General features: G+C 45.9%; 1 protein-coding gene across 9 annotated transcripts in view; it reads left to right on the top strand.

Annotated features, from left to right (window-relative positions):
* Positions 1-15,121, top strand: part of LOC139267053 (serine/threonine-protein phosphatase 6 regulatory ankyrin repeat subunit C-like) — a 166,087-nt gene that overhangs the window by 34,145 nt on the left and 116,821 nt on the right. For all 9 annotated transcript variants that reach the window (XM_070884802.1, XM_070884799.1, XM_070884795.1 and 6 more), the window contains exons 4-5: positions 9,843-9,993; positions 11,114-11,275. In XM_070884802.1, coding sequence (XP_070740903.1) covers positions 9,843-9,993; positions 11,114-11,275 — 313 coding nt within the window. The remainder of the gene's footprint in view (positions 1-9,842; positions 9,994-11,113; positions 11,276-15,121) is intronic.

The following is a 15,121-nucleotide window of genomic DNA, read 5'->3' as shown; positions in this document are numbered from 1 at the left end:
CCTTTTGGCCGACAACAAGGCCATAAATGCAAACGCATCGGCCCGCATACAGAGGTGGGCATTCACGTTAGCCGCCTCTGACTACACTATTCGGCACAGACCGGGCACCGAAAACTGCACCGATGCACTCAGCAGGCTCCCACTAGCCACCACTGAGGGGGCTACCGAGCATGGTGCTGAGATGGTCATGGCTGTTGAAGCTTTCGGAAGCGAAGGCTCACCTGTGACAGCCCGTCAGATTAAAGTCTGGACAAATAGAGACCCGCTATTGTCTCTAGTCAAGAAATGTGTCCTGAATGGGGACTGGGCAGCCACATACAGGGCATGCCCTGAGAAATTTAAACTATTTCACAGGCGCAAGGATGAACTCTCGATTCAGGCCGATTGCCTACTGTGGGGAAACCGCGTAGTCATGCCCCAGATGGGCAGGGAGGTGTTCATCAGAGAACACCACAATGGGCACCCGGGCATTGTCACGATGAAGGCAATTGCCAGGTCACACGTTTGGTGGCCAGGGATAGACGCAGATCTGGAACTTTGTGTTCGCAGGTGCAACACGTGTGCCCAGCTGGGCCATGTGCCCAGGGAAGCCCCCCTTAGCTCCTGGCCATGGCCCGCCAAGCCTTGGTCACGCATCCATGTGGACTACGCAGGTCCTTTCATGGGGAAAATGTTTTTGGTTGTAGTAGACGCCTACTCCAAATGGATCGAGTGTGACATTTTAAATTCAAGCACATCCTCTGCCACGATAGAAAGTCTACGGGCAATGTTCGCCGCCCACGGTCTACCGGACATCTTGGTCAGCGACAATGGCCCGTGCTTCACAAGCACTGATCCAGGACTTCATGGCAGGCAATGAAATTAACCATGTTAGAACGGCACCGTTCAAGCCGGCCTCAAACGGCCAGGCAGAACGAGCAGTGCAGATAATCAAACAGGGGATGCTCAGATTCCAAGGGGATTCCCTACAAACCCGCTTATCACGCCTCCTGTTGGCCTATAGATCCCGACCACACTCGCTCACAGGGGTTCCACCCGCAGAGCTACTAATGAAAAGAACGCTCAAAACCCGATTATCCCTTATACACCCCACCATGAAAGAAATTGTTGAGAGCAGGTGCCAGTCACAATATCACTACCATGACAGGAATGCGAGGGCGCGATGTATTGATGTAAATGATCCTGTTTTTGTCCTCAACTACGCTGCAGGGCCCAAATGGCTCACAGGCACTGTGGTTGCCAAAGAGGGAAATAGGATTCTGGTAGTTAAACTTACCAATTGGACAAATCTGCCGCAAACATGTGGATCAAACAAAAAGGAGGTTCAGCAACCCCATAGAAGAAGCAGAGGAATAACATGATATAGAGTTCACTCCACCACAGGTGACCGAACACCGGAACCAAAGGGAGGAGAGCCCAGTCACTGTGGGCAGTCCGGACAGGCCTGAGGCACTGCAAACAGCAGACACTCAGGCCAGCGCCCAACAACCGGAGCCCCAACTCAGGCGCTCTACAAGGGAGCGTAAACCACCAGAGAGACTCAACCTGTGATCCCAATAAGACTTTGGGGGGGGAGGTGATGTCATGTATTCAACCAGCATTGTAACCCATGTATAAACTGACCTAAGTTGTACACCGTGAGAACACTGACCACTAGGTGGGAGACACTCCTAACCTGGACCTTCAGGTATAAAAGGGGAAGCTCCACCCACCTTCATCACTTGAGTGCTAAGGAATAAAGGACAGGTCACAGACTGACCTTCTCTCAAGCATGGGCCTCGTGTGCATTTATACTGTGTAGTAAGGACGTATCACCCTGGTTCTGGACTGCCCCAACATCGGGAACATTCTTCCCGCATCTAACCTGTCCAGTCCCGTCAAAATCTTATACGTTTCTATGAGATCCCCTCTCATCCTTCTAAACTCCAGTGAATAAAGGCCCAGTTGATCCAGTCTCTCCTCATATGACAGTTCAGCCATCCCTGGAATTAGTCTGGTGAACCTTCGCTTCACTCCCTCAATAGCCAGAACGTCATTCCTCAGATTAGGAGACAAAAACTGAACACAATATTCCAGGTGAGGCCTCACTAAGACCCTGTACAACTGCAGTAAGACCTCCCTGCTCCTATACTCAAATCCCCGAGCTATGAAGGCCAACATACCATTTGCCTTCTTCACCGCCTGCTGTACCTGCATGCCAACCTTCAATGACTGATGAACCATGACACCCAGGTCTCGTTGCACCTCTCCTTTTCCTAATCTGCCGCCATTCAGATAATATTCTGCCTTCGTGTTTTTGCCCCCAAAATGGATAACCTCACATTTATCCACATTATACTGCATCTGCCATGCATTTGCCCACTCATCTAACCTGTCCAAGTTACCCTGCAGCCTCTTAGCGTCCCCCTCACAGCTCACATCACCACCCAGTTTAGTGTCATCTGCAAACTTGGAGATATTACACTCAATTCCTTCATCCAAATCGTTAATGTATATTGTAAAGAGCTGGGGTCCCAGCACTGAGCTCTGCGACACTCCACTAGTCACTGCCTGCCATTCTGAAAAGGACCCGTTTATCCCGACTCTGCTTCCTGTCTGCCAACTAGTTCTGTATCCACATCAGTACATTACCCCCAATACCATGCGTTTTGATTTTGCACACCAGAATGCTGCCAAACGAAGGGCGATCCTCCTTACTGTCTGTGGGGCAACAACCTATGACCTCATGAAGAATCTTCTAGCTCCGGTGAAACCAACAACCAAATCCTATGAAGAACTGTGTCCGGGAGCACCTAAATCCAAAGGAAAGCGTTTTGATGGCAAGGTATCGATTCTACACGTGTCAGTGGTCTGAAGGCCAGGAAGTGGCGAGCTACGTCACTGAACTGAGGCGCCTTGCAGGGCATTGCGAATTCAATGGATTCCTTGAGCAAATGCTAAGAGACATTTTTGTGCTTGGCATTGGCCATGAGGTTATCCTTTGCAAACTGTTGATTGTTGAAACACCCAATCTGAGCAAAGCCATAACGATAGCCCAGACATTTATGTCCACTAGCGATAACACCAAACAAATTTCGCAGCACAAAGAAGTTTTGGATAGTACTGTACATAAAGTAACGTCGTTTTCAGGCAGGAATGTATATGGCAGAACGTACAAGCCGGCAGCTGCACGACCTCAGATGACCCAGAGTCCGCCAACAATCGTTAATGCGAGGCAGTTAACACCTTGTTGGCGCTGCGGAGGTGATCATCGATCCCATCAATGCCGCTTCAAACACTATGCGTGCAAATGCTGTAGAACCTCCAGTGAATGGACAGACGAGCTGAAAATGCTGCAAACCACCATGTTGCAGAGGAAGATCAATCTATGGTGGATCAGGCTGGACTAGAGACTCGAACCGAGGAGGCAGAAGTGTACGGAGTACACACCTTCACCATGAAATGTCCACCGATCATGTTAAAAGTTGAACCGGACGGAATTCCAGTATCCATGGAACTGGACACGGGTGCGAGTCAGTCTATCATGAGCAAAAAGGCCTTCGACAGGTTGTGGTGCAACAAGGCACACAGGCCCAAGCTTAGCCCCATTCATACCAAGCTAAGAACTTACACTAAAGAGCTGATCCCTGTTATTGGCAGCGCAGAAGTAAAAGTCTCCTATGATGGAGCAGTGCACGAACTACCACTATGGATTGTACCAGGAGATGGCCCCACACTGTTCGACAGAAGCTGGCTGGGAAAAATCCGCTGGAACTGCGACGACATCCGAGTGCTCTCGTCCGTCGACGACACCTCATGTGCCCAGGTTCTGAGCAAGTTCCCATTGTTGTTTGAATCAGGCATTGGAAGTTTTTCGGGGGCGAAGGTGCAGATCCACTTGTTCCCGGTACACGACCCATCCACCACAAGGCACGGGCGGTGTCATATATGATGCGAGAGAAAGTGGAAATTGAGCTAGACAGGCTGCAATGAGAGGGCATCATCACGCCGGTGGAGTTCAAAGAGTGGTCCAGTCCGATTGTTTCAGTTCTCAAAGGCGATGGCACGGTCAGAATTTGTGGGGACTATTAAGTAACGATTAACTGTTTTTCGCTACAGGACCAGTACCCGCTACCCAAGGCAGACGTCCTATGTGCGACCCTGGCTGGAGGAAAGACATTCACCAAGTTGGACCTGACCTCGGCCTACATGACGTAGGAGCTGGAGGAATCTTCGAAAGGCCTCACCTGCATCAACAAGCGCAAAGGTCTGTTCATCTACAATAGATGCCCGTTTGGGATTCGATCGATCGCGGCAATTTTCCAAAGGTACATGGAGAGCCTGCTAAAGTCGGTTCCATGCACCGTGGTTTTCCAGGACGACATACTGGTCACAGGTTGGGACACCATCGAACACTTGCAGAACCTGGAAGAGGTTCTAAGTCGGCTAGATCGCATGAGACTCAGGTTGAAACGCTCGAAGTGTGTTTTCCTGGCGTCAGAGGTCGAGTTCTTAGGGAGAAGAATCACGGCAGACGGCATCAGACCCACCGACGCCAAGATGGAGGCCATCAAGAATGCACCGAGATATCAGAACGTGACGGAGCTGCTCCTGGGACTCCTCAACTATTTCGGTGATTTCCTATCCAGGTTAAGCACCTTGCTAGAACCCTTACATGTGATTTCTCCCATACGCAGTCGTCTACCTTGCGTAGTAGCACAAGAGGCTGCTTTTGAGAAAGCCAGAAATCTGTTATGTTCCAACAAACTGCTTGTTCTGTATAACCCATGTAAACGATTAGTGCTAGCTTGCAACGTGTCGTCATACGGGGTCGGGTGTGTGTTACAACAAGCTAATGAATCGGGAACATTGCAACCGGTCGCCTATGCATCCAGGAGTTTGTCCAAGGCTGAAAGGGCTTACAGCATGACTGAAAAAGAAGCTCTGGCATGTGTTTACGGAGTGAAAAAAATGCACTAGAATCTGTTTGGTCTCAAGTTTGAGCTAGAAACTGACCATAAGCTGCTCATATCACTATTCTCAGAGAGCAAAGGGATTAACACCGGTGCCTCTGCCGACATCCAAAGATGGGCGCTCACGCTGTCTACATACAACTATGTAATCCGCCACTGACCAGGCACAGAGAACTGCGCTGATGCCCTCAGTCGGCTACCATTGCCCACCACCGGGGTGGAAATGGCACAGCCTGCAGATTTGCTTTTGGTGATGGATGCATTCGAAAACGAAAAGTCACCCGTTACGGCCTGCCAGATCAGGACCTAGACCAGCCAGGATCCGTTACTGTCCTAGGTAAAAAATGGTGTCCTCCATGGGAGCCGGTCCAGCGTCCCAGCGGAGATGCATGAAGAGATCAAGCAGTTCCAGCGGCGCAAAGATGAAATGTCCATTCAGGTGGACTGTCTTTTGTGGGGTAATCACGTGGTTTTGCCTAGCAAAGCTTGAAACGTGTGTCGGAAGACTCCCTGCAGACCCGCCTGTCCCGGGTCCTGCTCAGCTACCGCAACAGACCCCACTCGCTCACCGGAGTTCCCCCAGCCGAGCTGCTCATGAAAAGGGCGATCAAAACAAGGTTCATACGCGACATACACAGTACCCACCCAGGCTTAGTAATGATGAAAGCTATAGCCAGACCCCATGTGTGGTGGCCTGGCATCGACTCAGACTTAGAGTCATGCGTGCGGCAATGCAACACTTGCTCTCAACTGAGCAATGCACCCAGAGAGGCACTGCTAAGTTTGTGGTCATGGTCCTCCAAACCGTGGTCTAGGATCCACGTTGACTTTGTGGGCCCATTTCTAGGCAAACTGTTTTTGGTTGTTGTGGATGCTTATTCAAAATGGATTGAATGTGTAATAACGTCTGTAAACACGTCCACTGCCACCATCGAAAGACTTTGAGCCATGTTTGCCACACACAGCCTGCCTAATGTCCTTGTCAGCGACAATGGGCCGTGCTTCACCAATGATGAATTCAAGGAACTCATGACCCGCTATGGGATCAAGCACGTCACATCTGCCCCGTTCAAGCCCGCATCCAACAGCCAGGCAGAACGGACAGTCCAAAACATCAAGCAAAGCTTGAAACATGTGTCGGAAGGCTCCCTGCAGTCCCGCCTGTCCCGAGTCCTGCTCAGCTACCGCACAAGACCCCACTCGCTACCGGGGTTCCCCCAGCCGAGCTGCTCATGAAAAGGGCGCTCAAACAAGGCTCTCTTGTCCACCCTGATCTCCATTATCACGTCGAGGGAAGGCGGCATCAACAAAACATGTACCATGATCGCGCAAACTTGTCACGCGATATTGAAGTCAATGACCCTGTATTTGTACTCAACTATGGATGTGGTCCCAAATGGTTTTCTGGCACTGTCATAGCCAAAGAAGGGAGTAGGGTGTTTCAGGTCAAACTTGCCAATGGACTAACTTGCAGAAAACATTTGGACCAAACCAAACTGTGATTCACAAACAGCCACGAGTAACCCGAAGAGGACACCACCAACTTCGACCCTCCAATACACACACTAGTGGCAACCAACATCACAATTGACCAAGAAGCTGAACTCACCATTCCCAGCAGCCCGGCAAGGCCAGCTACCTAGCAGCTCAGCCAACTCACCCACACCTTCATTTATACCGAGATGATCGGCAAGGGAGCGAAAAGTCCCAGATCGTCTCACCTTGTAAATAAGTATACTATTGACTTTGGGAGGGAGTGATGTTATGTATGTAACCCTAGGCAACTTGTATCATATCGCCACCAGAGGGCGTACTTGTTGGAGTCCCAAGGGATCACAGCATCCCTTGGGAGCACTGTATATAAGCAGGCTTCCCATGCTGTACCTGCACTCTGGAGTTTAAATAAAGGAGCTAAGGTCACACTTACTCATTGTCTACAGTACTCAGTTGTATTACTTTATTATGAGCATAACAATATAAATTAGAGAAAGAGTAATATAAATAAAAATGTAGTAATAATGATATAAATCCACTAAATTCATCCGAATGTCTCAAGTACCAGAGCTAGGATGGAAGAGGGCTAGGAAATTTGAGGCCGAGGGCTAAGAGGAATTAGTGAACGAAGTGGAAGGGAGATATCAGCAACTGACCAGGGGTGGTCGGGGAACCCCCTCCCCCTGTGTACCAGAGAATATTGTGGGAGATCGCTGAGGCGGTGTCTACTGTGCCCAGAACCCCTGTAAGGGTCCTCAATGCCGCAAGAGGTGGAATGACCTCCTTTCAAAAGCAAGAGTAAGTAATATTTTTATTTATGCATTACATGATCATTTAAAATGTAAATGTGACACATGGCATGCTGACTTAGTGTCAAACTTTATTAACAGATGGTAAAGTCGGTTAAACAACGCTATTTTCATTTTTGCAGAAGGAGGATTCCAGTAATCGTGCCGAGTGTCGGCTCACGGACGGAGGATCACCAAAATTATTCGAGTTGACAGACCTCGACGAGCGGGTACTAGGGATCGTGGGTACGGACAGCCGGATAGCCACCCAAGGTGATGCCGATCCAGTGGTAGGGGAGGGTAAGTCCGTCAAAATCCCCAGTCTGTGTTGCAGTCGTTTAATGTCATTTAATGTCAATACAATATAAAGTACTGTAATGTTGGGGTCCTGTAATGTAATGTACTGTAATGTAATGTCATGTTATGCATTTTCTGTGCGTTCGGGTTAGTGTAAATAAATGACTGTCTCTTGGTGAACGTACTCATGTCACCCTGACTCCTCCCCTGCTGCTAACCATTCATATGTTGTTTTCTAGTTGCATTTGAGGATTCACAAGAGGTAGACGAGGATGAAGATGAGGAAGTGGAGGTGCGCCCAACCCTGGCGCCTGAAGCAGCTGCTGCACGTGTGTTGATGACTCGTTCAGTTGAGATAGTAGAGGGGAAGGAGGAGGAGGAGGGCTTTGACACTTTACCTGTGGTCACCACTTCCTCTTCGGGATCCACTTTGCGTGGGTTCCCCGCCACTGAAATTACGGGACCAAGCGCTGTGCAGCAATACACCCCGAGTGTTCGAACGCTGATGCCAAATCCAGAGTTTGATGTGGCAAAGCGGGAATGTTCCGATTCAGGCAGGCGCACACCAGGATATGGTGAGACTGCCGAGGTTGAGCGTCGACGTGCGTCGAGAACTCCTCCAGGTCATGGTTGCGGTTGCCGGGAATATCGCTGCACGATCCACCCGGCAGTCGGAGGACATGTCGCGGCTGATTGTGATGGTGGACCGGAACACCGTCAATGCCCTGAACCCCCAATTGCCATAGCAGTCAGGCCGACAGCACCTGAGGGTGGGGAGCTGCAACAGTCTCCCCACTTAGAAGCGGTCTTCAACACCCCCTGCTTCTCCGGTGGTTGTGCTGCCTATCCCCCAATGAGAGCAGCGCTCCCGAGGCGTTGCTACACAACGCTGTGGTCCCTCCAAGGTTAGGGATAGAAGTAGGGGAAATGGGAGTAAAAAAAACGTGTAAACACCAGTGGCGGTGACCGCAGGTAAAGTTGGTGCAGGGAGGGTGGTGGGAGGGGTGTAGGCTGTTTTGTTGCTGTTGCTCTTGTTCTTGTTATTTACTTGTTGCTAGTGTTATTTATTTTTATTGTTATTGATTCTTTGTTGAAAAATTTTATTACTAATTATTAATTGTTAAAAATATTGAAAGTTTACAAATTTTATATAAATCTTTTTATTCAACTGAACCATTGTTGTACAGAGTCTAACTTTTAGAAAATGAGGGGTAACAGTGCTCATCGGTTCCATACAGTGGCCACGCAAAGTTTAAACGCAACTCTCAAGCAAAGCCTTAATTTATGAGCCGCTGTCGTAACAATTTTGCAGTGGCGAAAGCTCCACGAAGCCTCTGCTGTTGGGAGGTGCGGGCCGAGGTGAGATGGGTGTGAGGGAGGGCGCGGTGGTTTCATCGCCAGGCTCCACATTCTCCTCCTCCTCTTCCTCCTCCATTCTCTCTTTAGGTGGTCCCGCAACCTCCTAACTCGCTTGTATCAGTCAGGTATAAGTGCTTCTCCCTGAAAATTCATTGGGGGTCATAAGTCTACGACCTCTTTGATTACGCTCATAATGCTCTGCAATAAACCTTCTTCTACCTCTATTCTGTATTGGATAATTAGTCAGCAGTACAGGCTGGGATATTACAGGCGCCATTTATTTAAAACTTCACAAATATTTTCAAATATCCTCAAATTCCCTTCAATAAACACAAATGTCCATTCCATTTTGTAAAATTGCTTCACATGTACTTAAAATAATTCAAAATATCATTAAAACCCCTTAAAAATCCTTTAAATACCCTTACAATCCCACTCCATAATAACTGTAAAGCTATAACTAATGCTAATCAGCCTTCTGTCAAATCATCCTTTAATCAAAATGGCGTCAATAAGGCCAGCTTAAGATCAGGTAAGATGTGTGTTTTCAGGGCGGTATTTCAGTCCGACTGTAAAATGGATCTTATTGATGAATTTACCACTGGCGTTATTTTTGGGCCTTAATGACCTGAAAATAACCTTGAAAAAGATGGGTGGGCGGTATTTCATAAGGCCGGTGCTAAATGAATGATGAATTTATCGGCAGGCGTTATTTGGGCAGTATGTGGGTGGTATGTGGGCGGTAAATGACGATTTTCACCAATTTTCTATTTTTGGGCGGTAGTGTAATGAATTTCTAGCCCATAATGTGACAATTAAGCAGAGTGAAATTAGTGTCACAACAACAATCTAGAAGGAATGAGAAAAGATGAGCTTTTTAAATGCAAAATAGAATTTAGCTTGTTATGATGTTATTGTTTTTAAAAGTTCTTTGATTAGACTTTAATTTCAGGCTGCCTGTGAGGGAACAAGAGAGTTGTCATTTTTGCTGGCCACAAAGAAATTTGCTGTCAACCAGGGTGACTATCAAGGAAGGACTGCTCTCCACATTGCAGCTGCTATGGATAATTGGAAGAATGTTGAGTTGTTAGTGAAGAAAAAAGGTAAACCAAATAAAGTTAACTTATTTGGTGCTTTCATTCAGTTTCCAAAAGGAAGGCTTTTCTTCTTAAATTTATAATTTTTGGTACGTTTTTGTGCTCAAAACAGATGATATGAATGCTAGGGTTTCCTTTTCTTGTATCCATTGTTGGCATTAGGTGCGTCCAGGCCAGGAACTGAATGGGCCAGATGCAGGTCTGTCTTAGCCCCAACATTCAGAAGAACACCCTTTATTCAACTAATTTGATATTTCTTTTATCTACACTAATCATCCAACTTTCCCAACCCCCTGCTTTCATAAAGAGGGATTCACACCTTACTATACTTTTATGATATCCCGTTTAAAACTCAAATACAGTCAAATGTTAATCTGCCTGATTGAGAAGTGTAGAAAAAAAAACGAATTAAGCATGTTTCAAGGACAATCACCCGTCAATTCACCTCAAGGTTTGCCCATTTACAGCAATTAGACTATGTAACCTTAAAGAGACCAGCTAGATTATACACAGTGTCCCTTTAGCAGCAGAATAATGCATTGCGTACTAAATGGTATCGTTGCCCTTTTCTTATAAAACAGCAGGTGTTCCAATTGATCACAACCAATGCCACAGGTTAGTTAATATGATTTTTTTTTAAATAGACTTTGTACCAATCTCCAGGCAGAAGTCAGAGATCAGTGGAGATGATGGAAGCAAGTTGGGTGGGAAGTAGAAATGCTGTGGCCAGGATATGAAGCAGGCCTCAGAGATTAAAACAAACTAATTTGGATTAAGCAACAGGAAAAGAAACATCCTGATTTAGAATACCCACACATCATAAAAGGGAAAAAGAAAAAATGGCAAATGTGCCTGTGTGGTGAGAAAATAAGAATGACAACCCAGGAACCTGGAAAAAATACAATTGCACAATTGAAAACATTACCAGAAGTAGGTAGTACTCTTTTATTTTTCACAGAATGAACTGATGCGAAAATTGCAGCCATTTAATATCTGACAGTATGTAACCCAGCCTTGATGATCTAACCTAACCTGTGTGGGGTCCTAGCTTCAGTGCTTCCAATACTGGAAATATTGGAACCAATATGCAAAGCTGTTTCTCATTTGTGCTTTTGATACATTGCAGCTTACATCAATGCAAGGACTTTCGGGGATTGTCAGACTCCAGCACATCATGCTGCAAAGCACAATGCAACCAGATCCCTGCTATGTCTGTGCCACTGTGGTGCTAATATTCAATTTAGAGACCATAGATTGAGGACACCACTTTTCCTAGCTGTTGAATATGGTAAGGTTTGATTATTTATTTGACTAACATAACCAGTTAATCAAAATCAATCTGCGTCATTTATGTAGTGGATTCTTTGATGAAAGTCAGAAGGATATGTATGTGTTCAGTTATTTAATCTGATTTCAACACTTTAGCTGAAATGTTAAACTGAGGTCCCATTTGTCTGTTCCAGAAATTCAGGTGGACACTAACAATTTCAGAACACTATTTAAAAAAGTGGAGGAAGTTCTTTAGGCCAATAATCTTTCTTAAATCAATAGCTAACAAAAGCCAAACAGATTTAACTCATCATTCACCTCATTGCTATTTGTGGGTTCTTGTGTGCAAAATGGATGCTGTGTTTGCTTATATAACAAGAGTTTCAATGTAATTCATAGTATGTGAAGAATTTGAAGGGTTTCTGAGAGATAGGATAAGGTACCATATAAGTGCAAGTCTTTTTTAGTTTGGGCAGAGAATGAGAAATGCTAACTTGTATACTATAGAAACTGATTTCTTCCCTTAGTATTATGCAGCACTTTTCTTATTGTTCAGTGTCACTTAACTTTTCTTCCTTGAAAACCTGGGAAGAAAAATGGCAGAGTGTGACCAATTCCCAAGGTCAGGAATGTCACTCATTGAGAGCTTGCCATTTTGGATGCACAAATTTATATTCTACTTGAGGATTTACAGATGTAAAGCAAGTTAAAATGGCAGTGCATCAAAAAGCTGGATTTGCAACACCTCTGAAAGCTATGCGGAGGAATATATCTGTTACATCTGCAGGAAGCATGAGAAGAACCAGAACAAAAACAAAAATACTATGGATGCTGGAAATATGAAATAAAAACAGGAAATACTGGAGTGGCCTGTTTCTATCCTGTAAGTTCTATGTAATTCTATGAGACTAGGGCAGTTTCAGCCCCAAGTGGCTCATATTGATTGACACACAGTCAACGTGCATGTTCTGCCATGCAGCTACCATCTAAGAAGCACACTAGATTTGGGCTAAGGGTGCATGTCTGATGCATAAGCACGGCGGTTAAAAAGCAATTTATACAAACACACACTTTGGCCTCATTTTAACCACCCTCTCCATGGGTGGGAGAAGGTCGGGGAGTTAAAATATTGTGATCGAGCAGCACGACACCATTCCCGTCCTTTTAAATTTTAACATACAGAAATCAGACCATTGACGAGGATCTGCAAAAGGCAGGTGGGACGTAATTAACATTCCAGACACGGCTTGATAACATCATTGGCACCGCAACTTAAATTAAACAGAGTGATTACATGCATGAACATTTTTGTGTTCTTCTGCGCATGCATACCCTAGAGTCCGCCTCTTTTAGTGCATGCATGCTTGAATCGGTACGGTATATGAGGAGGCCACGTTGCCGAACCTGAACCTGCCACTAGGGCTTTTAGGTTATCTTTTGAAAATCAAGGACTATACTAAAGGAGCCTCCAGGACTTTTGCCTAGAATATCGGTGTGATTAACTACATAAACATTTTCATGGCCTTCTGAGAGAGAGAGGATATCGGAAGTGGGAGAGAGAGAGAGAGAGAGAGAGAGAGTGGGTGGAGGGCGTGGGGAAGAGGGAGAGAGAGACATGGGGGAAGAGAGAGAGATTCGGGGAGAGAGGGAGAGTGAAGGAGAGAGAGTGGGGAGAGAGAGAAAGTGAGAGTGGGGGAGAGAGGGGCAGAGATAGACTGGGGTGCACAGAGAGAGACTGGGCGGCAGAGAGGGGGGGCGCAGTGAGAGAATGTGCGAGAGAGAGATTTGGGGAGAGAGAGAGAGAGTGGGGAGAGAGAAAAAGTGTGAGAGAGAGTGACAGGAGCAGAGAGTGTGGTAGAGAGAGAGTGGAGGGCAAAGAGAGAGAAACTAGGGGGCAGAAAGAGAGTGAGAGACAGAGTGGGGCAGTGAAAGAGAGAGAGACTGGGGAGAGAGGGGCAGAGATAGACTGGGGGGGCAGAGAGAGAGAGAGACTGGGGGGTAGAGAGGGGGCAGAGATAGAGACTGGGAGGAGGCAGAGAGAGAGAGCAAACTTAGGGAGAAGAGGTCAGGAGCTCGAGGGGGGGGGGCGGGGTAAAGAGCACAATGTGGATTGTGATATATTCACAGAGCACAAGCACACACAGCTTTCTAACATGGCAGGCAACTCTCAGAAGCCTCCGGAACCTCTGCTTCCGTTTAATTATTAACTCTGTAGTTGCAGTACACAATACGTCCACATCCATAGTGTGGAGCTACAAACATACAACTTACAGACATTATACTTCTCCCTCCTTAATGAAGAAGTTATTATATCATACATAACTTGCATGTTTATACATAACACAGTATATAGATTTATTTTTTTCCATATTTACAAATTTAACTTAACCACTTGTTTTCTGTTTCGAAGAGGATACCTTCGCTCTCAAACAGAACTTTCCAAACATGGTGTCGAATCTAAACTCATTCGCGACTCATCCTGAGGAACGTTTTCCTCCAAGGAATTTCCTTGATTTTCATTTGAACTCACTCTAACTTCAGGCTGTTTGTTGTCCTGACTCGGACTCAGACTTAAATTCTGATTTTCTCTTGGATTTGTTTCCAGTACATTGGATGTAGGATATGCTACTGGTATATCAAAACTATCTGATGAGTCAGAAATAATTGAATCATTCCCACCTTCAACTCCTTCCATGTCTGTAGGTAAAATATCAATATGAACAAATCTAACTTGTTCATTATCAAACATCTTGACCAAATATCTGCAAGGACCACATATCTTCACCACTCTTCCTAGTAACCACTTTAACCATTTATGATGATAGTTCTTCACTCTCACCTTCTGGTTCTCTCTTTTACTCTACCTCTATCATGATTCTCTTTCTGTCTTAATTGTTTCTCTTCTACGGACTGTGCCAAATTTGGTTTTAACAATGAGAATCTGTTTCGTGGCTGTCGTTTGAGAAACAACTCTGCTGGTGTTCTATCAGTAGTTGTATGAGGAGTATTACAATATGTAATTAGAAAATTAGCCAATCTGTGATCCAATGACAACTGTCATTTCTTTGGATTTGGATCTAACATTTGTTTTATGAGGGCACGTTTTACAATTTGTACAGTGCCTTCTGCTGCACCATTCAAAGCAGGGTGGTACGGTGAAACCTTGGTATGTTTCACACCATTTTTGCTCGTGAACTGTGCAAATTCTTCTGAACAAAATTGTGGTCCATTAGCCGAAACAATTTCTTCTGGGAGACCAAATGCAGAAAATAAACTTCACAAAATGTCCAATGTTTTACTTGTTGTTATTTTCCACATTGGAAACACCTCAACCCACTTCGAATGGCTATCAATCACAATGAACAATTGTTGTCCATCTAGCTCAGCAAAATCAATATGTAGCCTTTGCCACACCCTGGGAGGCCATTTCCATGTTCTGTACCTGATGGCGTGTTAGTGATGGGAGAGGTATTCACAGGAGTTTTAATCCAGTGGCCAAATGTGACTGTGAAGAGAATATGGCATGAATGTATTTTGCAACCACATTCTCTTCAGGGGGCAGCTTCTGCTCCTTGGGCAAAGACAGGTAGGAGTATCTCTGCTTGTATGCTCTGGTCTTTGTGCGTCAGCGGGTAGGTGCCATGCAGCTTCACGAGCAAGACACTGGTGGGACAAGGATGGCAACCAACTTGAAGGAAGAAGTGGCAAACTTTAGAGAGTTGGACCTGCATGTCCTTATAATGAAGATATGGAGCAGGAGGGACAGTCTATTTGCGGTCAGGGGCCAGAGACCTGCTAATAATGTGGTACATAATTTGCAGAGGGAGGTGGCTATGGCAGTGAGTGTCATCTCCTTGAATCCCAG

The sequence above is a fragment of the Pristiophorus japonicus genome, chromosome 7 (assembly GCF_044704955.1).
Source record: "Pristiophorus japonicus isolate sPriJap1 chromosome 7, sPriJap1.hap1, whole genome shotgun sequence".
Classification (NCBI taxonomy): Eukaryota; Metazoa; Chordata; class Chondrichthyes; family Pristiophoridae; genus Pristiophorus; species Pristiophorus japonicus.
Note: the sequence above shows the minus strand (reverse complement) of the source record. Positions and strands in the feature narration are given on the sequence as shown.